The sequence below is a fragment of the Nelusetta ayraudi genome, unplaced genomic scaffold, assembly GCF_046127955.1.
Source record: "Nelusetta ayraudi isolate G7.1 ecotype Tasmania unplaced genomic scaffold, CSIRO-AGI_Nayr_v1 ptg000117l, whole genome shotgun sequence".
Classification (NCBI taxonomy): domain Eukaryota; kingdom Metazoa; phylum Chordata; class Actinopteri; order Tetraodontiformes; family Monacanthidae; genus Nelusetta; species Nelusetta ayraudi.
Genome location: NW_027466167.1, coordinates 176,724 through 197,159, shown reverse-complemented (window position 1 = coordinate 197,159; position 20,436 = coordinate 176,724). Strand labels below are relative to the sequence as shown.

The window sequence follows — 20,436 nt, the reverse complement described above, 5'->3', positions numbered from 1 at the left end:
CAGGGACCAAAAGGTCCCCCTCCACTGTGACACTCCCCCCCCTGCCCTTCCCTCCAGACCCCTTCTAGGGTTAAACATCTTCCTGTAGTATCTGTAGCACGATGACATCACTGAGTCTCCTGACCAACCCTCTTCAACCCCCCCCCCCCCCTTCCAGTTCGTCACTGTCAGTGTGAATAGAAAATTAACAAATCCCTTCATTAAAAGACCCCTGGTGTGTGTGTGTGTATGTGTGTGTGTTGGGGTGGGGTGGGGGGGCGCGCTCATGCCAGCTGCACAGCTGCATCAGCCTGGCACAACAATCCTATGCAAACACACACACACACACACACACACACACACACACACGCTGCATTAACTGTATAACAACCTGCATAATGTGTCCCCGGCCAGAGGAGCGCTCGATTCGCCATCCCCGCCCCCCCCCCCCCCCCCCCCGACACGGTCCTGGGAGGGGAGGGGCTCTGATCCCTGACCTCTGACCTCCCCCTCCCCTCTGGGAATATAGGCACCTCATCCCTAACGGTTGGCCCATCTGTGCACACACACACACACACACACACACACACACACACACACACACACACAGACCCCCGGACACGTGTCACTGTCAAGCAGCCAAGGTCAAGCTGCAATCAGGACCTTGTCAAGTGCTTTGTCATTACCAACGTCAGTGCTGCCCCCTGGCTAGTGGACGGCATCAGTACAAACATTATGTATCAACACTCACACAACACAGCTGCTGTTGGGTTGTTTTTTTTAAGGATGATTTAGTATGCAAGACACAAAAGACGCGTGTGATTGGACCTCTGGTCCAGATCTTAAGAGACATAATTCTAACTGAATAAAAATGACTTTTTTTTAATTTATTTATTTATTTTTTCAAGTAAAGAAAACTTCGCAAGACTTTGCCGGACAGCTTTTTTTTTTTGTTTGCCCATTTACAGGAGTTTTTTGGGGTTGGAACAGCCCAATGTGTGTTTGTAGTGTGTGAAGGAGGAGGAGCAGCAGTTGGAAGAGTTGGAGTTGGAGGAGGAGGTGGTGGAGGGGCAGGGGGAGGACAAGAAGGTGGTGAAGGGGCAGAGGGAGGAGGAGCAGCGTAAGAAGGAGGAGGAGAAAGGAGGGAGGTGCAGGTCCAGGGATCAGAAACTTGTTGAACGCACACAAATCCCTGCAGATTATGGAGCGGGGAAGTGGTCAAAGGCTTTGGGAGTGTATGGGTACAATGAAGGTCCGGGGGGGGGGGGGGGATTAAGCCCTGGATTTGCTGAGCCCCTGTGATGCCCTTCATCTCTGGGGGTCCGCACCTTTGTTAGGTTAACTAACGCCACTTCCCATGGAGGCAGGAGAACAAGGCAATCCCTTTTTAATGATGCGGGAGGGGAAAAAATTCCACCGCCGCCCCCCCGCACCCCCCGATTATCGCCGTGCTTTCTCAAGGAACCTTCGCCGTTGCTCCTGAAAAACACCGTGTCGGGCTTTTAACCTGTGCAGCCAGGCGAGCGCGCCGCCACTGCCGCCACCTTTGAAGTTTGAAGTCGACTCTAGGAGGGGGGGGGGCCTTCAGCTCTCTCCCTGCTCCGCTGGAAACGGCCTTTAGCGACACAACGCTAACGATGTGTGTGCAGCATCTGCTTTTAAATGGACTGCGCGCGCTAACTGTCGCTAGCTGTGAACTTTTTTGCTGCTGCGGCGACCGACGTTTGTCCAGCAGGTGAGAAATTCCTGTCATCCACAATCAATCATCCAGAAAGTTGATTTTTTTTTTTTGGGGGGGGGGGGGGGTGTGCAAGCTAGTAAACTGTGAGCATCCATGTTGCTGCTCGCTACTCTGTTCCTTCACAGCGAAGCAAAACCAGTTTTGTTCGCTCTTCATGTTGGTCATACTTTCATGTAGCGTAGCATTTTAGCATGCTAGCGTGGGACTTTTTTAGCCACTTTTTTTTAAAGCTGTCTGCTTGCTGATTGGAAGAGGCTGAAGTCTGGTTCCACACACACACACACACACACACACACACACACACACACACACACACACACACACACACACACACACACACACACACACCTTGACTTTCCCCCTTTAACCAGACTGTCTGTTCATGCTGGTAGCTCCAGCATGAACTTCTTTCTGGAGCTTCTTCTTCCCCAGCAGCAGCAGCAGCAGCAGCAGCAGCAGCAGCAGTCCAACGCGTCCAGACTGTAATTGTGAGGCAGTGTGTGGTGGAGAACAGGCTCCCCATCCCCTCCAGACAGATAAAAGTTTCAACATGCGACTGTTTTGCTGACAGCAGCACTTTGCTGAGAACGCCGCTGTCCGTAGGGAGATTGTCTCCTTTTCTTTTCTTATTATTTCCCCTTATTATTTTTAGTTTTTGCCTGTGCCATTCTGCGGTGTTCTCGCGCTGATTCATAATTCAGTGTTGGGAGAATTCTCCCATCATCATCTCCCATTGTTTCCAGTCATATTTCTTTTTTTTAAATCTTTTTTTTCCCCTGCTGGTCGACCATGTCCACCTCCAGAGCAGTCGAGTCGACCCCTCAGGTTGGACAGGATGCTGGAGCCTCTTCCTCTCTGTCCCTCCACTCCTTCCAGCACTCCCTCCATCCCCGAGCAAACATCTCTCCCTTTTGTTTGCCGAGGCCGGGTGGTTACCGTGGCAACCGGGCGGGCGCCTTTATGAGCCTCATCCCTCATCTAAATATTCCCAGTTATCTATGGTAATGAAATGCACACACACCCATTATGTGGCTTAATGAAACGGGCTCCTCTGTCTGCGGTTAGACGGAGGGAGGCAGAGCTTTTTGTCTCTGCGCGGCCCCTCATGTGGCGCTGTGGGGTTGTTGTTGTTCAATTTTTGTGTTTTTTTTCTCTCCTTTCGAGTTTCTTTTTGGTACATTGAAAGGAAGTGCGTCCAGTAGCACCACCAGGGCTGCTGCTGCTGCTGCTGCTGCTCCTGCTGCTGCTCCTGCTGCTGCTGCTGCTGCTGCTCCTGCTGCTCCTGCTGCTCCTGCTGCTCCTGCTCCTGCTCCTGCTGCTGCTGCTGCTGCTCCTGCTGCTCCTGCTGCTGCTGCTGCTGCCTGCTGCTCCACAGCAGGCAGCAGAATCTGCGTCCCATCACAGCACCTGTTCCCCCCTCAGCTGATGGAGATGAAATCACCTGGCGTGTGTGTGTGTGTGTGTGTCCCTCCTTTGGGAGGCCAGGATAATATCTGCAGATTGGGCGGTTAAGTCGCTCTGCATTTCATGAGCCGCTCCCGTCGCTGGCAGTTCTCTGCTGCTCGCCGCCTCCCAGGACTCCTCGTCTCAGTGAAACCATTCTCTGAGCTTCTGAATAATGCATGAAATTATGTAATGCAAATGGAGATTTCAACCCCCCCACCCCCACACACCCTTCTCACTCCCACCCAGCCCTCCTACTCCAGCCGCCTGCATTGCCGAGCGGCAGCAGCCGTGGTTCTTTAGAAAGGCCAGGAGAGGAAAGGCCAACAATGTAAAGCTGGTGGTGTGCGTGCGTGCATATGCAGCGTGTGAGTGTGTGCAGTGTGTGCAGTGTGTGAGTGTGTGAGATCTCCTGATTCATTTCAGAGATGCTCCTCGTCAGGCCGCCACGGTGGCTGTTGTTGTTGTTGTTGTTTTGTTTGTGTGTTTTTGGTCTCTGTTGTAAAGACGGTGAAATATTCATCAGGAGGAGGGACGATCAAATATAGATGACAGCAGGAGAGAGAGAGAGAGAGAGAGGGATGGAGGTCTGGAGGACGCGTTAGGCTAAACTGTTGACACGTCCCTGCTTCTGTCCAGTGTGTGTGTGTGTGTGTGTGTGTGTGTGTGGACTTCAAACGCACTGAAAGGACCTTCGGACACAAAGGAGCCACCATTCTTCTGCTCCACCAATTAATCTCCACATTGGCTTTTGGAGTGTTGGAGAGGGTGTGTGTGTGTGTGTGTGTGTGTGTGTGTGTGTGTGTGGGTCGGGGGGTGGACAGGGGGGGGCGGGGGGGCTGCTATTGGTTCCAGGCCCCCTTGGCCTTTTGTCCATTTTTTTGTGTCAGATTTTAACGGCGAGGGATTAAATTGCTGTAGCGGAAATCATTGTTTGTATCTCCTCGCCGGCCTTTTGTGCCGCCGACATCATCGAGCAGCTTTGCGGCGATCCGAGAGGTTCATCTTCTTTTGTCCCCGGGTGAGAAATGAACAGCGGAAGGGGATCGGCTCGCCTCGCTGCCTGTGTGTGTGTGTGTGTGTGTGTGTGTGTGTGTAAGGAAGTGGCCTCAACGGGACAAAAAGTCAGGAAGGTCCGGAGAGATGTGAGCGCAGGTTCTTGTGAGAAGCATGACCAACGTGTTGTCATAGTCATGACAATGCAGTCGGAGCGTGTTTGAATTTCATTTCCTCAGCCTGACGGCCCACAACACAGTCTTTAGTAGGAAGGTTGTGTAGAAGCAAATCAGCGTCTCCTTCCTGATCCTCTCCTGGACTCTGAAACCACAGAAGCGACGGCTGTGTGACCCAGATCGTCGGCGTCAGAGTCCGGACCGTCGGCTCCGCCCCCCCTCCTGACCTGCAGCGACCTGCCTGCTCTCACTGACTCTGTCTGTGAATCTCCTGCCAGCTCAGGTGAAGGTCTCCTGTCTGAGGGCAGCGGACGAATGTTCTGGATGTGAACACACTGAGGGGCGGATCCTCGAAGAATGCGGCACCTGAAAAAGGTGCGAATGTTGCGGTCTGGCAACCCGAGAGCAGTTTGTCTCCAGCAAGGCAAGGATTGTGCGTGCCGGCAGCCTGTATCTCCTTAACATGTCCCGTTCTGGGAGGTCCAACGGCGACACTCTGCTACGATAAAGGCGCTGCTGTGCTCGCCTGGCATTACGATGCCTCCTCCGTCTTAACCTCTGCTGCCACAACGGTGATTGTCTCGCTTTACGTGATGACTTATACGCGTCTTGCGTCCTGACTTTCTTTCCAACACCTGAGGACCATTTGTATTTTTCATAGCCTATCGAAAGTATTGGCATATATACTGCAGTCTATGCAGGCCTATTAGGGTTGCCAACCGTCCCGTATTGGCCCGGGACGCCCCGTATGTGAGCCAAAAGAGGCATCCCGGGTAATGGGAGCATGCATATATTTTTTTTGCTGCTGGAAGTCATGAAAATGAAAGAGAAGATGAAGAAGATGGGTTGGAGAAGAAGAGTCGTGTCTGACAACAAAAGGTGGGAAGAAAAACACAGTTGGGTTAAGCGCCCAAAAACCCAATTTTTTTTTTAGGTGTCCCGTATTTCGATTCCTGGGAGTTGGCAACCCTAATGCCTATCTATATATAAGATTTGGGGAGCCATATATATATATATATATATATATATATATTTCATTTTCCGCCGATTCTCACGTTTGCGTCCCCTCTGTGGATCGGAATCACCGTTTTTTTTTTTGGCGCTATTTACACGGATTTTCTGGCGCAAAAGCCGGGCAATGTCTTTGTGGATCTGGCCCTGAGCTCGACCAACTTCCTGTCACAGCCAGATGGTCCGTCCCCGCCATGTCATCGCTGCCATGCCATTAATCAGGAGCGTCAGCGGCAGGTGAGCAGCAGGCGCCGCGGCTCCTTTGTGCCCCGCTGACTTCTGGGAGAAGTTGTGCAGCCAAACGCTGGATGCAGATCCTGGTCATCACAGTCAACAACAGAGGAGGGGCCACCAGGCGAGGAGGAGGAGGAGGAGGAGGAGGAGGCGGTGGCGGCACATGTGCACGGTGTGCGTGCGTGCGCGCCTGAATGATGATCAAGTGTAATTACCAAAGCAGTACCTGGCCTGCTACCAGGGGGCAGCACAAGATTAATGGCACCAGGCTGAGAATGGAACAAAAGCACAGATTTCCCAGGTAATGAATCAGTATCCCTGGGGGTGGGAGGAGGTGGGAGGCGGTCTGGTGAAGGGGGCGGGGGGTCATTAGGAAGGGGGAGGAATAAATGGATCCTCTGCAGCTTTTTTTCTCCCCCTTTTTTTTTTTAAAACATAGACACAAAGCAGGAGGAAGTGTTCAATCGTCCCTGACATCCTGTTTTGCCTGAAGGACCAGAGGCCATCACAGCTAACTGGCCCACTGGACTGGTCCCACTGGTGCAGTTATCTGGCCCGGTGGACTGGTCCCACTAGTACAGCTAACTGGCCCACTGGACTGGTTCCACTGGTGCAGCTAACTGACCCAGTAGACTGGTTCCACTGGTGCAGCTAACTGACCCAGTAGACTGGTCCCACTGGTGCAGGATGTGCTCTGGCCAGACAGGCTGGTTTGGTGCTGTATAAATCAAGGTGAGCTGATGTCCTGGAGCAGTGGGTGGTGAAGGAGGTTTTCTCCTAATCTGCTTCACAAACACAAACAAATCATTCTCAATAAGAGCTGCGGCGCCGTGCAGAATTATCAGGCGCGCAGGAAGCAGGTCTGGGCCGTGCAGGAAGCCCAGGCTGTGGCGAGGCCCGCAGGGTCGAGGGTTTTATTACAAGTGTCTCCCGTCGTAAATCACCTCCGTGGGGCAAACTGCAGATTGATGGCGACACCTTTGGATTCAGTGTCACCGCCGGCGTCTGAAGAATGGACGAGCCTGTGTGACGACCACGTGTGTGTGAATGAGGTGTGTGGGAGCGCGGAGAGGAAACAGGCATCAATGACTGGAGGTCCTGGAGGTCCTGGAGGTCCTGGAGGTCCTGGAGGCAACAGCAAGGGGATTTACGGCCGCCCGCATTTTTCACTGTTCCAGCCGGACTTGCTGGTCGATTGTGGAAGTCAAAGACAACATGGTGGAGGACTTCAAATATTCCTGCGTGCACAGGACACATTTCCTGTCCTCACCCCCATTAAAGGTCCAGTGAGTAAAATTTGGTCTGGTTTATGAGTTTTATATTGGTAAAAGCTTGACAAACTGCCCATAAGTACATCAACAAACGTGTAATGTATCCTCACAGATCAATAAAAGTCATTTGGTTTTCCTTCCCTAAGAACGGTTCTTAATTGTATCAATGGTCTTGCTTCCCAGTTAGTTGCCATATTTTAAATGCAGCCTGGACAAACGAGCCCAGGTTTCGTATTTAGGGTGAACACTCGCGCCCTCGAATAAACCAACGAAGAAGAAGGTGGACAAGGTATCCGGGTTTGTGTGCGCAGGCCCCCCCCGTAGTTGACTGGCAAGCTCGGGGAAGGGAGGGGAGGACTGAAAGCAAGCAATCCATTGGCTGATTAGGTTTGTGCTATTTCAACCGGTTAAGGGGGTGGGAGGGCTGGTCGAAGGTGGGCCTATCTAAATGAAGAGGCACATCAACAGTTTAAGTGTGTTCATGTGGTGGTGCCAGAGGACTCACGCAGTCGTCACAACATCAGGCCAATGACTCACTGCAGCAACGCACTCTTCTTCTACATGTGTTGACTCTTATCTCACTATCTATCTTTTTTTTTTTAAAAAAAGGAAGCTCTGCGGCTACCCCGCCCTCTTATCTGCATGTCAGCGATGCCGACCAATCACATTAAACACAGCACCCATTTTGGTGCTGTCTCAGCTGTGGTTCTGGTTCAGCCAGAGTTCACAGCATTAGCGTTAGCGGCCTCTTTGAGTCTGGCACAGATCAAAGGGGCTTTGTGAGGTATGGCAGCGGCTAATGCCCACCATAGCAGCCGCCCCGGCTCAACCCTCAAACCTCACCTTTAGCTCATTATTCAACTACTTTGGGAAGATTTTTTTTTCTTTTTCTTTCCCTAATCTGCACCTGGGCTCTCCGTCCCTGCAGCGTTGCATGACAGCAGCCAAAACAAGAGCAACCTTAAGCCTCGCAGGGCTCCTATTAGCAGAGCAGATTCATCGGGGACGACGTGCGCACAAATCCCACCGCCACCCACGTTCTGCGGGTGAGGAGGTGCCGGTTGATCTGCGAGGGAGCGGCTCCGGCCTCCAGGTGTCAAACCACTGCGAGGACGCTGCCACAGGAAACAGACTCCTGCTGTCAGGATGTGACTTCTTGTGGTGAGACTGATGAATCTCGAGTCCTCTCACAACCTCCTATGAAGGGATGTCCCACACTTCACGAGTCTCCAGCCAGCCTCATTAATCAGCTCGGCGTTTGTTTGTTTTTTTACTTTGGCTGTTTTTGGTTCTGCATTAACTCTCTATGCCTTTCAAACATTTGACAGACTCTCGGCAGTCAAACCCACTGAACCTACTTGGTTGTTGATACTCCTACAGATCAGCACCACTGAGCGACAACCACACAGAACAATAGTGCCATTGTAATGTAAAAAAAAAAAAAAAAAGAAGAAAAAAAAGTCACTCATCTTGTATGACATCTTACATATACGGTATATTGCAAACAGTAGAATGAATGAAGAAGTTGAGGGGGTGAACGGTGATGGTGCCACCTAGAGGTGTAAATGGTAAGAGTTAAAAAAAAAAAAAGACGATACTTTTTCCATATGCAGACACACAAATGCATATATCATACATTTTATATATATATATATATATATATGTATATATATATATATATATATATATATATATATATATATATATATCTTCAAAATGGCAACTAATAGTGAAGCAAAGGTCAAATACAGCTGAGGATCTTTATTTGTTCCCATGTTGTTGTTCACCTTGACCAACTGTGATGTTTTAAATTAAATGTACATACAAAAAAAATAATTTTGTGTGTGTGTGTGTGTGTGTGTGTGTGTGTGTGTGTGTGTGTGTGTTTACAGAATTTCATTTCCCCCCAATCCTTTCAGATAAAAGTGACCGTACATTTTCAAAACTCTGAGGGCGGCGCCACGGCCGCGCTCTCTCAGTAGTCTGCGGACCCCGGAAGTGAGTATGCGCCTGGCTATATGCCTGCTCTCATTGGACTGCTCGGACGCCATATGCCCGTCCCATATCTACATGATGTAGAAATCCACGCCCTCCCTTTTTTACGGCGCGAATTTCCATTCGTGAGCGTTCGTGTTTGTGTCGATGCCGAGCTCGTAGCAACGCCCCTTGGATACGGCGAGCCGTGGGAAGCGGACTGTCACCATTCTGGACATGGAGGCTCCACAGGTACCGATGTTGAACAATGACAAGTTCTTAACATTTTAGTGGGCCGCACGTCGTGTTGCCAAACATCCGCGGTGGAGAATCAGTATAGATTATACCGCTGTGCACTGCCAGCTAGCCAACTAGCTCGCAGCGCGCTAACTCTTTCCCAGCTTGTCAACACGCTAGCAAACTGCTAACTTAGTGCTAGTGAAGTTGACTTGTTTGGAACCCGACGCCTTTACAGACTTGGGAATGCATAAACATTATTCCCTTTGGTGACTATTAGGCATAGCGTCACCGAGTTGCTTGCATTATGTACATTTTAGTGGACGTGCATTTCCTACAAAGTTCGCCGTAACCTGTTGCTATTAGCTTTGTTAGCTAACTGGCCCTGCGCTCTCTTAAACGTCAACGTAGTTACTTTTAATCAGCTTAACACACACACACACACACACACACACACACACACACACACACACACACACACACACACACACATTTCACTAACGTGAATCGGGATTAACATAGAATAGTGGATTGTTCCCTGTGTTGTGTGTCCAGAATTATGCAGGATATTGTGAGAATTAACTCTCTTCATTCTGCAATTCAACTTAAAAGGTGAATTTGACATATATAAAGGAATAATATGCAAATCAATATATTTCAAGTTTTTATTTCTTTGGATTTTGCTGATCAGGTCTTGCAGCTTAAAAAAACCCCTCAAATTTTATAATAATTTTCTGAGTTTGTGGTTTTAATAAGCTGAAAATCTTAATCAGCAAAGTTACAACAAGGAACTGCTTGAGATGTCAATTTGCGTGTAATGGCTCAATAAAATTTGTTGGTTTCATCTTTTATGTTAAATTGCCAAAATAAAACAATTTTTACTGGATATTCTCATTGTTCGGGTAGCACCTGTATGTCCAGAGAGAGCATGGATGTCAAGACATACTGTATGTAAGTGCAGTTGATTTATACTGATCTATTGTGCAGGGCGAGCCAGAAGATGCCCGGCTGACGGAGGATGTCACTCAGTCTGATGAACACAATCTCACAGACCAGCTGGGGACACACAGTCGGGACTGGCATCACGACCCAAGTCAAAGTCCTGAACAGATACAGGATCAGAGTCCGTCTGGACAGGACACCGAGAGCTGGAAGCAGCAGCAGCAGCAGCGGTGGAGAGTCTCTCTGCAACCAGGTCTGAACAACAGCGGAGAAATCACTGCACAGTGATTCTCAGATTAGTAGTTAATCTGAGAATAAAGCATCACTTTGCTGCCTGATGAAGCTCTGCTTCCAAACAAGTTGAAACAGTAACTATAATAATAATAATAACTAAAACCAAAATGTCATCATTCTTTGTTCATCACATTTTTCTGTTGACAACAACAGAGACAACGAGTTATGTACTGCTGATTAGTGATTTTTGACAGCAGCACTGTTTTTCTCTGTGCCCTCAGACTTCCAGGACAGTAACCTGTCTCCAGCTCTGCCTCTCTTACCTGCAAACACTCACATGGACAACACGTTCGCTGAATGTTCCTTATTCCAACCAAGTGACAACGATTTTGCTCCTCTAAGGTAAAAACATATCGCATATCGGCAGGGGTTTCTTTTGTCACGTGAAAGTATTCTTTTCGTTTAATCTGTTTCCCTGCTGACAGACCCAACCCTGACACCTCCGTGGCATCAGAGAGCTTTCGGCGTCTGCCTGGAGATGACAACTCTCTATCGCAGCATCCTCTGCTGCAGGAGAGCGTCCTCTCTGAAGGGGAACAGATGAGCTGTGGCTCTCTATCCCAGCACAGTTTGTCGCCAGCAAAAGACAAAAGCAGAGGAAAGCAGCCTTCCGGAGAAGAGGATGCGGGTGGAAGCAGAGTGAGGACGTCAAGCTCCCCAGAACAACCTCCAGACAAGGCAGCTGGTGAAGACGAGGCCTCGGCTTTGGGGACGGAGCCTCCAGCTGAACAGGACAGCGTCGACCCTGTTCTGTCCTCGTCTTCTCAAACCACCGTGAAGCTCGCGTCTTCTTCCAAAGCACCCGATAGCTTCCGAGCTCTCCGACCTGATGAGCAGCCGGACGGACACGTTCACGCCGACCAATCAGGAACCGCCGGGCCCGAGTCCTTGAACGTCAGCGTGGGGCCCCGCAGCTCTCGGCCCGATGACAGCAGCGAGCTTCTGCGCCGGGAGCTGCAGTCTGAGTCCCACAGGAGCCGGCAGAGGAAAAGTCCTTCTCCTCCCTCTCAGCCCGTAGAGGGCGCCAGAGGACTGCAGCCAGGGGGAGGAGGGCCGACGTCAGAGCCTGCGTCTCCAGCAGTGCGTGGGGGTCGCAGGGAGGCCGACCTCTGGTCCTCAGCCAGCCAGGCAGGGGTGGAGGTTTCCTACGTGGACTTCCTCCCACAGTCCCAGTCCACCCCGGGGGTCTCCGCCGCCCCCCTGCCCACGTCCGGCACCAAGGGTCCAGCAGGGCGGCTCTCCACCATCCACTCCGACCAGTCCGACCAGTCAGGAACTGGGGCGGCTCCGCTGCCCGCCCACGTGCCGTCTGGTCCGGACCAGCAGGAGGAGGAGGAGGTGGAGGAGGACGGAGCCTCCTCACAGGTCCAGTCTCTGCCCACCGTCAGTTTCAAGCAGAAGGTGGATGCCTGGAGGGCCAACCAGGGCTCGGCCAGCGTCTCGCTCTTCGACACTCTGGCCCTGCAGGGCTTCTCTGGCGTCTCGCCCAAACAGAGAGCCTTCGACGCCGTGTCCGACACCCTGAACGACATCCTGAGCCAGAAGCTCAACTCGCTGAAACCGAGCCCTGATGCTGAACACGGCGCCCCCGTGTGGAGAGGGGAGGCTGTGGGGAGTGCTCCTGAGGAAGGGGAGGATGTAGAGAGGCAGGAGGAGGGGAAAGAGGAGGAGCGCATTGGGTCTGCACCTGGACCTTCAGCCTCCACCCACCATGGCTCTCAGTCCCGTATGGACCCGGACCAGCAGGGGGAGGCACCCGCAGACCTGCAGGGTGACGCCCACCAACAGCAGCCGGACCCCTGGGCTCGGCCCTCGGCCCCGCTGACCCTGGACCAGTTCAGCGACGTGTCCCCAGACCCAGACTCCACTCTGTCCTTCTCGCAGGGCAGCAGGGCCAAGCTGGACACGTCTGTCGGAGCTTCGTCCACCCTCAGCCTGGAGGTGGACAACTACGCCCCCTACTGGACGTCTGCCGCGTCGACGCCTCCGCCTCGTCCGAGGCCCCGAGAGGTCAACATCGAGGAGCGGATCCCGGTACGTGATCAGAGCTCCGCCTTCGACCAGAACATTTGGACGGTTGTCCTCGTCTCGTGCGTGCTGATACGTTTGTGTCTTTATGTCGAACACAGTTGTACCTCCACAACCTGGGCATCGACCAGTCCCCAGCCACCATCCTCAATCCATTTGCACCCAGGGGGCCAATCAGAGAGCCTGAATTCTCTCCCACCGACCTTCTCACCATCAAAGGATCGGTCGGAACGTCGACCAGGAGCAGCCAGCCCTCTGAAGGTACCTGCACTCTGAGTGTAGCAGTCCCGTGGATATGAGAACTGGATACCAGACTGCCGTGATGGCAGCCAAGTGGCCAGTTGAGGTACTGCAGCTAACAACTCTACGTAGGGCCCGTGACACCGCAGTACAAAAATAAATGCCTGTAAAACGGCTGAGAGGGCGACCTTTGACCTTCTGTTGCAGATATTTAAGTCATGGACTTCTGGTCTTCTAAATTTTTTTTACAAAGGCCAGAAAATCCAGAGAGAAGAGTTTTATATTCTCAGTGTGACGTCACAGCGTCGTACTTGCTGCCGCGTCTCGGCTCCTTCTAATTGGCTGCTGCGTCCTGATGTATCATGGGAGTTACAGAGGCATGATGGGAATCGCGCGCGCTCCATGGGCTGCGTAATGCGGAAGCCAAAAACCTTTTCGGTGTCTGTGCTGGGTGAGCAACTCCATCGAAATGAATGGGAGTTGTGTTGAGTCTTCTCTGCACTGGGTCCTCCTGGGGGGCGGCGCTATAATTGGATTTCTGTGAGAAAAAAAATATAGATGAGTTTAATTTCTCCCAATTATCTGCAGCTTGTTTGTTTTTTTGGTTCTGTTTCCCGGGTGCAGGCGGCACACCCCAGAAAGGAGACTTCTCCCGATCCAGTATCCTGTCAGTGGAGTCCAGTCTGTCCATCCCGGTCAGCCTGGGCAGCCTGGGAGCTGCTGCTCAGCTGGATCCGTCCTCCCAGCAGGACGAGGACTCCTACCCATCCACGGTGCAGACCGTCCTGAGGCAGCAGAGGGCCGGCAGCCTGGCCAGCAGCCAGAACACCATCCCCCCAGGGGACGCCTTCGACTCGGACCTGGACGAGTCTTCTTCTTTGGTGGGATCTCAGTCTCAGACGGAGAAGGTGCTGCCCTCTGCTGCTGCTGCTGCTGCTGCTGCTGCTGCTCCTCACTCTCTGTCTGCAGAGGACATCCTGCTGTCACTGCGGAAGAAGACCAGCAGGCTGTTGGACTTCTCCGACGTGTCTTCTGGACCTGGGTGGGCCAGGTCCTCCTCAGATTCCATGCTGGCCTCAGAAAGGCCGATTCCCCTCCCCCTCTCCCAGTCAGCCCGGCGGGCGGAGCCTGAGGGCTGCAGCGCCGCCGCCGCCGACACCCCCGCCCCGCCGCCGACCGTCGTCCAGACTCCTCCCACCATGGAGGAAGAGGAGGAAGAGGAGCTGCCGGTCCCGCCAGACGCTCCAACGCCCGGCCACGCCCCTTCCCCTTCCCCGCCCCCCCACGAGGACGCCAACACGCCCGCCGCCATGAGCGACGCTGGCAGCGAGAGCTCGCTGGCGCTCCGAGTGGCCAAACTGCTGCAGGGGGAATCTTCAGGGGTGGCCGGCACCTCCAGCACAGCGGAGCTGGAGGGGAGCAGAGCCAGAGGTAGGAGGAGGAGTCACACGACCAGGGCATAGGAAGTCTTCACAGGGCTGGTTTGGGCTGTGTCCATCATGCATTGTGCTCACACTGACCCATAGGTGGAAAAGGTTTGATGTGAAAATTAGAAAAGGTGAACGTTTTTGAATGTTCCCCTCAGTATCACGTTATATAACGTGAAAATTATCACGTACAAATGTGGTAGTTTCACACTATAACGGGAAACTGAGCCCTGCTTTTTGTCCTAGGACGGCAGCGATGCGCTTCTGTATAGTGTAATATGTACTGGTCACAAAAATGCATGTATATGTGAAAATTATTATTTATATATTCACTCATTAATGTATCACCACCTGCTGACGGAAGGTTTTAATAATGACACCACAATGACATCGTTAGCAGCGCCAAGAGTGTCTGAAAGTTTTAGTTTTTTTTACTTTGGCTAATGAGTCACAATAGAGTTAAGCCACATATGACTCCCTGTAGAGGGAGGAGGGAAACACAGCTGAGCTCTCATTTCTACCTTGGAACTTTGTGGTGAACGGCCATCGACCGCTGTGGTTGTGTTGCAGAGTGGCTCAGGCTGAAGGTGTCGGGGCAGCAGTGTGAACCTCTGGAGCTGGACAGAGAGGACCGCGTGAAGATCGAGGAGATCAAGAGAGAGCTGCTGCTGCTGCACCCCATCACGGTATAACCCAGTGGAGACCGGTCCAGGCTGGCACAACTGTGTGTAAAGACCGTGTAGAAACGCATGTCCCATTGTTGTAACGCGTTCAAGTGACGTTGTCGACGTGTTTGCAGTCGTGTAACAACGGTAGAAATGCTTCTCATTCTGTCTTTTTACCGTCTGCCCCCAAAGTCTGGACAGATTGGTTGCTGGAGGTAAACAGCTGCATGTTTGTCAAGATTGTTTGTTTGTTTGTTTGTTTGTTTGTTTGCTGTGCTGAAATCTTCTTTTGTGGGTCACGGACTCACAGGATCCACTTTTTTTTTCCTCCTTGCAGGACAGCACTGACACGGAGAGCAGCGCCGCCTCCACGGCCGGAGGCCTGACTCAGCCCGCTGCAGTCACCGCCGCCGACCACAGGGGGCAGCAGAGCCTCAGTTTAGGGGCGTCCCACACCGGTCTGCAGTTTCCTGCAGCTCCCGGTCCGGACGTGAAGGCCGTAGAGGGCGTGTCCCCGCCCAGGACCAGCCCCCTGGCCATCACCTCCATCACCATAGCAACCCGCAGGCGCACGCCCTCCCCCTCACCTGGACCTCCTCTCAGCCCCGTCCCCGAGCCGCTTCACCTTAGCCAGCTCTCTGGAGAGACGTCGCTCGGCCTTGACTTGAACCTGATGAATCAGCCAGCAGTGGTAGAGGCAGCAGCAGCAGCAGCAGCAGCAGCAGCAGCAGGTCAGAGCAGCAGAGTTCAGCTTGGAGACGCAGCTCCGCCGGTAGTTCAGGTCTCTGACCTCCCGCCGCCCGAGGTCACCAGGTCGCCCAGGCCCGAGTCTCCGCCCACACCGGGTCACGTCTCCTACGCCCATCTCACCCTGTTACCCAAAGCCGTGGCGGGACACAGCCTGCCCCCTGCTGGCCAGCCCAGGCTCCTCAGTTCCGACGAGGGCCTGGGCTTGTCCAGTCCGCCAGAGTGGTCCGACCACAGGGAGCCAATCGGAGAGCGTGCCCGGCACTCCTACTCCTCCTCCGCCCTGTTCCACCCAACGAGTGACCTCCGGGAGGGCCGGGGCTCCTCCCCCTCCACCACCTTCAGACCGCCAACCGCGGTGGCGACGAGCCCCAGAGACGAGACCGCAGCCAGGCTGAGGAACTCGGAGTCACCGGGTGAGACCCGCACACACACACACACTCAGTCCAGCCTGATGCCATGTTCACACTGGGCTGTTCCGTCTCCCCGGCAGTTCCCGTCCTGCTGCCTTACAAGCCTCACGGCAGCGAGGAGCTTTTCTACGTCCCTCAGACAGGAAGTGGCCTCCAGTCAGACACCACGCTGGAGAGCAGCCACACCGGTACAGCCTCACTCTCAAAACACCTCACGCCTCTTAAAGGTCAAGCGTGTAATAGTTGGAGATGTCGTGGAGAGACGGCGACATCTGGTGGTTACATTTTAGATTGCAGCGTCGGTGGCCTGCGCACCCAAACCCGGACACCACCTTTGTCCACCTTCTTCTTCATTGGTTTATTTAAAAATGCGAGGCTGACGGGAAGATTGTCCACGCCAGGCTTCCTTAGAAATATGGGAGCAAGAACCTTGTTGATCGACATTTATTCTTATATATAACAAGGAACCGGAATGGGCAGAAAAACCAAATGACTTTTATTGTACTGCTAATGTGCACTTTTATTAATGTAATTATGGCCAGAATATTGAGTTATTACCATTATAAAGAAATCACAAACCAAGTCAGATTTTACACACTGGACCTTTAATTAATCACTTCTGTTTCTCAGTAGGTTGCAAAACTCTGTCACATTCATCATGGAGGTCCGTGTTGTCAATGATACACTTGATCCTGAGGGGACGCGGCTGTCAGCCAATGGCAGAGCAGCAGCTGCTCCATTGTAACCGACACCAGGCGGCGCATTAATTATTCATGTTCAGGGGCCGAGAGGGAGACAAAAGGCCAAGCGGGGAGCAGAGAGAGAGAGAGAGAGAGAGAGAGAGGGAGAGAGAGAGAGGGTGAGAGAGGGTGAGAGAGGGAGAGAGAGGGAGAGAGAGGGAGAGAGAGAGAGGGAGACTGTTGGTGCAGATATTGAGGCTCCTACCTGATGGTTTTTTTTTTTTTGTTTTTGTTGTTGTTTTTGTGTGTTTCTTTTAACACTGTGAGCAGACTCGGACGACGCCGTCGCTCCGCCGTTCAGCACCAACGTCCTGGGACGAGGAGACCCGACGCTGGACCGCGGCGTCTCCATCAGACACACCGAGGGCATCTACAGCAAGAGACTGCGGACCACCGGCCACCAGGGGGTGCAGCTCACAGGTCTCTCTCTCACACACACACACACACACACACACACACACACAGAACTGTATCATTGTTTGACAGATGTGTTTCTGCTCCTGCAGCTGCAGCTAGAAGCTCTCGGATGGAGCTGGACCGGGGTCAGAGGTCGTCCTCTCAGGGTTCTGTCGGCACAGCTCCGCCTCCGCGGAGACACCAGGACCCCGAGCGGGACGGGGGCTCCGAGGGCGGCGGCCCCCTGGACCAGCTGTGGCTCAAGTTCTGCTCCCAGTGGCGGCGGGAGGAGTCGCGGCTGAGCGCCGAGCGGGACGGGTCGCTGCTGGAGAGGCTGGAGCGTCTCTCGCGCCTGATTGGCCGCGGCGATGAGTGGAGGAGGGAGGGGGGAGGACAGGATGCGAGTGCGGGAAGACCCGCAGGACGACTCCCTGCCTCCGGCCAGGACCGGACTCGCCCGCTGCCGCCCCAGGAAGCAGCCCCCCCTGCTGGCGTCGCTCCGGCCGACAGCGTGTCCGTGGCGTCCGGCTCCGTGTCCAGCGTGGACACGACCCGCCTGGCCCGAGTGTTCGGCGCCGAGAGAGTCCGACGCCTCCGCACCAGCACCAGCACCAGCGCCAGCATCCACAAACTGCACAGAACCATCCAAGAGCAGAAGGAAGGAAAAAACAAGGAGGAGGCGGCGGATAGCTTCAGCCAATCAGAGGCCAGCGACCAGGTGAGCTCCTCCGAAACCAGGTGAACCAGTCAGTCAATCAATCAATCAATCAATCAATCCATCCCACTTCATTTGTAAAGCGTTAAATCACAGCCAAAGGTGTCTTTGTTCAGTCAGGAGAAAACCAACTGGACCCTCCAGAGCAGCAGGGGGCGACAGAGGCCTGGATAAATAAATAAATAAATAAATGTTTAAATAAATAATTCACATATAGAAAATATAAAAAACATGCATAAGAATTTGCACATATATAAATATGGATGTGTATAAAGAAATGTTATGGTGTAATGGTATAACCTCAACATTTATTATAAGGTTTAAATGCAGCTCTGGTTCTGGTTCTGCTTGATGTCGTCTGTGTTTGTTCCCTCAGGTTGCTGCCGACTCGGAGTCGTCCACCAGCACCTTCACCGTGCTGTCCCACCGCCGGACCCCCGCAGCCAGGAAGCCGGTGGGCCTGGTCAGCAGAGGCGTCCAAGCAGGTGAGAAGGAAGCCGATCGGAGGCGTCCAAATCAGAATCTCAGAGCGGCCTGACCTCTGTCCACTGAATCCTCGACCCTGCAGCCGTGTTGACTGGGTGTCTGGTGTCCTCAGGCGGCCTGCAGCTGGACTGGAGCAGCAGGACTGGGCTCCACACCAGAGACCAGGGACTGGGTCACGCCCCCTCCCCCTCCTGCTCCTCCTCGGCCGCTTCAGAGAGAGGTGGAGGAGGAGGAGGAGGAGGTGGGAGGAGCCCAGCCAGGACGTCCCAGCGGAGGAGGAGGATCTTCCCCAAAAGTCCGTCTGTCCGTCACCCTGCAGGAGTGGCCCAGTTCCTCCCAGCTGGCCCAAACTCCCAACACTCCTTCTTCTCTGCGCAGGCATCTCGTGGTTCGTCAGCGCCGAGGAGCTCCGGTCCGAGGCCCGGAAGGAGAACCGGCCAGCGGGGGGGCGGAGCTCCGCCTGGTTCCAGCCCTACAGCAGCGCCGCACCGTGGAGGGAGCCGCTGCGACAGAGACAAGTCCCTGAAGACCGCAGCAGCCACCGCCATCACCACAGGCCCGGGGGCAAGGCCACGCCCCCTGCTGGAGCACCAGTGTCTCTACAGGTTAGTTCACTTCTTCCGCTTGTCGGACATCTCACACAAATAAGCCTTTCAAACATCCCCACGAGGCTCATCTGGTCAATAATGATAATAATAATAATGATGATAATACAGAGGTCAAAGGTCATCTTATGAAATATAGGTCTTGATGAGACAATAGCATGGGTTTTGTCCCCCGTCTCTATGACCCTCCTACTGGCCACAAGGGTGATTGCTGTTTTTTGTTTTTTGGTGGGTTTTTGTCTGTAGGAGGCGCTGTGGAGCAGCTACAGTCGTCATCATTGCATTATATCAACGTTCTTAGCAGTCCGGACTTGCTTGAAAGAATTTGGCGAGTTTTCAGGTGTGAAGACAAAGCGTAAAAATAAACATAACCGCCACAATTTCTATTGAGGTCTTCGCCCTGGTAATGACCTGTTCTGCTCCAGAGCTGGTCTAACAATAATAATAATAATAATAATAATAATGATAATGATAGTGACTATAGTATGTAAGAGTTGTTCTTCTCCATGGTGTGCAGGAGGCCTTGAGGAGGAACCGGCCAGAGTTCATCCATCAGTCCAGGCAGCGGGTGGAGCGCCTGGCGCTGCGCTCTGAGGACCGACGGCTGCAGGAGCTCTACAGAGAAGTGCATGAAGTCTACAGCATGGAGCCGCCACGGAGGCCTGCAGGTCCTGGAGCCACGGCGCCACCTGCAGGGCGTTATTCCCCCCGCCCCCCGCCCTGCACCATCCTACTTTTTCTAGACTTTTTTCTCCTCAAGTCTGAACGGAGTTTTATTGTCCCTGTGCAGGCGCAGTGCTGCTCAGGAGAGCCGTCCCCAGGACCGAGATGATCCAGAGGTCCAAACAGTGAGTTCAGTGTTCTGCACAGGTTCACTGCGGGGCGACAACTCAGGAGGTGTTCAAACCCGACCGGTCTGACGCAGACCAACGACGTCTCAGACTCCCAGCTTTTGCCATGTTGAGCCTCACCTGCAGAAGTCCTGGGTTTAACCTCCTCGCACCCAGGTTGTTGGGAGACCTCAATGACCCTCGTTTCCGTCCGCAGGATCTACGAGAGTCTCCCAGAGGTGCAGCGGCGCCGAGCCGACCAGCGGAGGAAAGCCGAGTACGAGTTGTACCGTCTGAACGCTCGACTCTACAACAAGGTAGGACACGAGGCTACCCGCCGCTACTCTCGCAGGTCAAAGGTCAGGGCGGACGAGTTTTACCGACTGGTTTCTGTCCTTTCAGAAAATCACCAGCCGAGTCGTGAACAGAAGAACAGCCTGGAACTGAGTGAGCACAAACTGGGAGCTAATTTATTTTTAAACACCTTTTTTATATATATTTTTTTCTCACTCAGGCATGAGAGAATTTCTCTCAGTTTAGTGTAATTAATGAATTTAAACAACATTGTTTAGTTGTTTTTTTTTAATTGTGTCACATTTTAGAGTCTAGACTTGTGAGCAGGAAAGATTGAAATGAATGAGCAGAAAACCTTCAGCATATTCTGCTGTCAACATGTGTGTCATAGTAATTATGAATAAATTGTGAAAAATTAAAAGAGAATTTTTCAACTTTTGAATCCTTGTGAAGTTTGAACACCCCGTGCACCGGGTTCAGAAAACCTCCCGCCTGGGTTCTGATGAAACAGAGACACTGGAGGCCGTGGGAGCGCCGCTCACTTCCTTTTGA

At 52.9% G+C, this 20,436-nt stretch overlaps 1 protein-coding gene across 1 annotated transcript; it reads left to right on the top strand.

Annotated features, from left to right (window-relative positions):
* The first annotated feature begins 8,830 nt into the window (after positions 1-8,830).
* On the top strand, positions 8,831-20,264 carry alms1 (ALMS1 centrosome and basal body associated protein). Its single transcript, XM_076049508.1, has 18 exons — positions 8,831-9,077; positions 10,050-10,257; positions 10,520-10,640; positions 10,724-12,332; positions 12,428-12,587; positions 13,191-13,997; positions 14,564-14,679; positions 14,996-15,821; positions 15,899-16,006; positions 16,829-16,978; positions 17,065-17,672; positions 18,046-18,154; positions 18,268-18,450; positions 18,534-18,760; positions 19,278-19,428; positions 19,551-19,608; positions 19,808-19,907; positions 19,993-20,264. Exons 1-18 carry the CDS (start codon positions 9,063-9,065, stop codon positions 20,035-20,037), a joined length of 5,601 nt encoding a protein of 1,866 aa, XP_075905623.1. The 5' UTR covers positions 8,831-9,062; the 3' UTR covers positions 20,038-20,264.
* The last annotated feature ends 172 nt before the right edge of the window (positions 20,265-20,436 follow it).